We start from the raw sequence: 347 nt of genomic DNA on the forward strand, positions 1-347 counted from the left end.
ACTGTTACTGAAAGTTGATTATATCGGTCATTGCCTCTTAAATATATTTTCAATCAGATAATATTGAGCTTCCTATTACTACGACAAATAAAATTCAGTACGACATTCTATTCTCGAACTATAATTTTCTGCACTCACGAGAAACTTCATGTTGGGAGACTGTACGGCGAGGTAAGTTACGTTGCCTTATATACTCGCTCACCAGCAATGATGACCTTGCTTATACCATTTCCCTTCAGTTAGCGGAATTTCTGTGCAAAGCAGATTTGTTAAAATTACTTAAATGAATACATATATTACTGATATAAAATTAAAATAATACTTTGCTGGGAGGGCTTCTAAATATG

The 347-nt window shown here is 33.7% G+C and overlaps 1 protein-coding gene across 1 annotated transcript in view; it reads right to left on the reverse strand.

Annotated features, from left to right (window-relative positions):
• LOC119587531 (pupal cuticle protein 36-like) overlaps window positions 1–150 on the reverse strand; it is a 1,326-nt gene extending 1,176 nt beyond the window's left edge. The window contains exon 1 of the mRNA XM_037936255.1: window positions 139–150. Coding sequence (XP_037792183.1) covers window positions 139–150 — 12 coding nt within the window. The remainder of the gene's footprint in view (window positions 1–138) is intronic.
• Between the last annotated feature and the right edge of the window lie 197 nt (window positions 151–347).

This window comes from Penaeus monodon, chromosome 22 (genome assembly GCF_015228065.2).
Source record: "Penaeus monodon isolate SGIC_2016 chromosome 22, NSTDA_Pmon_1, whole genome shotgun sequence".
NCBI lineage: Eukaryota > Metazoa > Arthropoda > Malacostraca > Decapoda > Penaeidae > Penaeus > Penaeus monodon.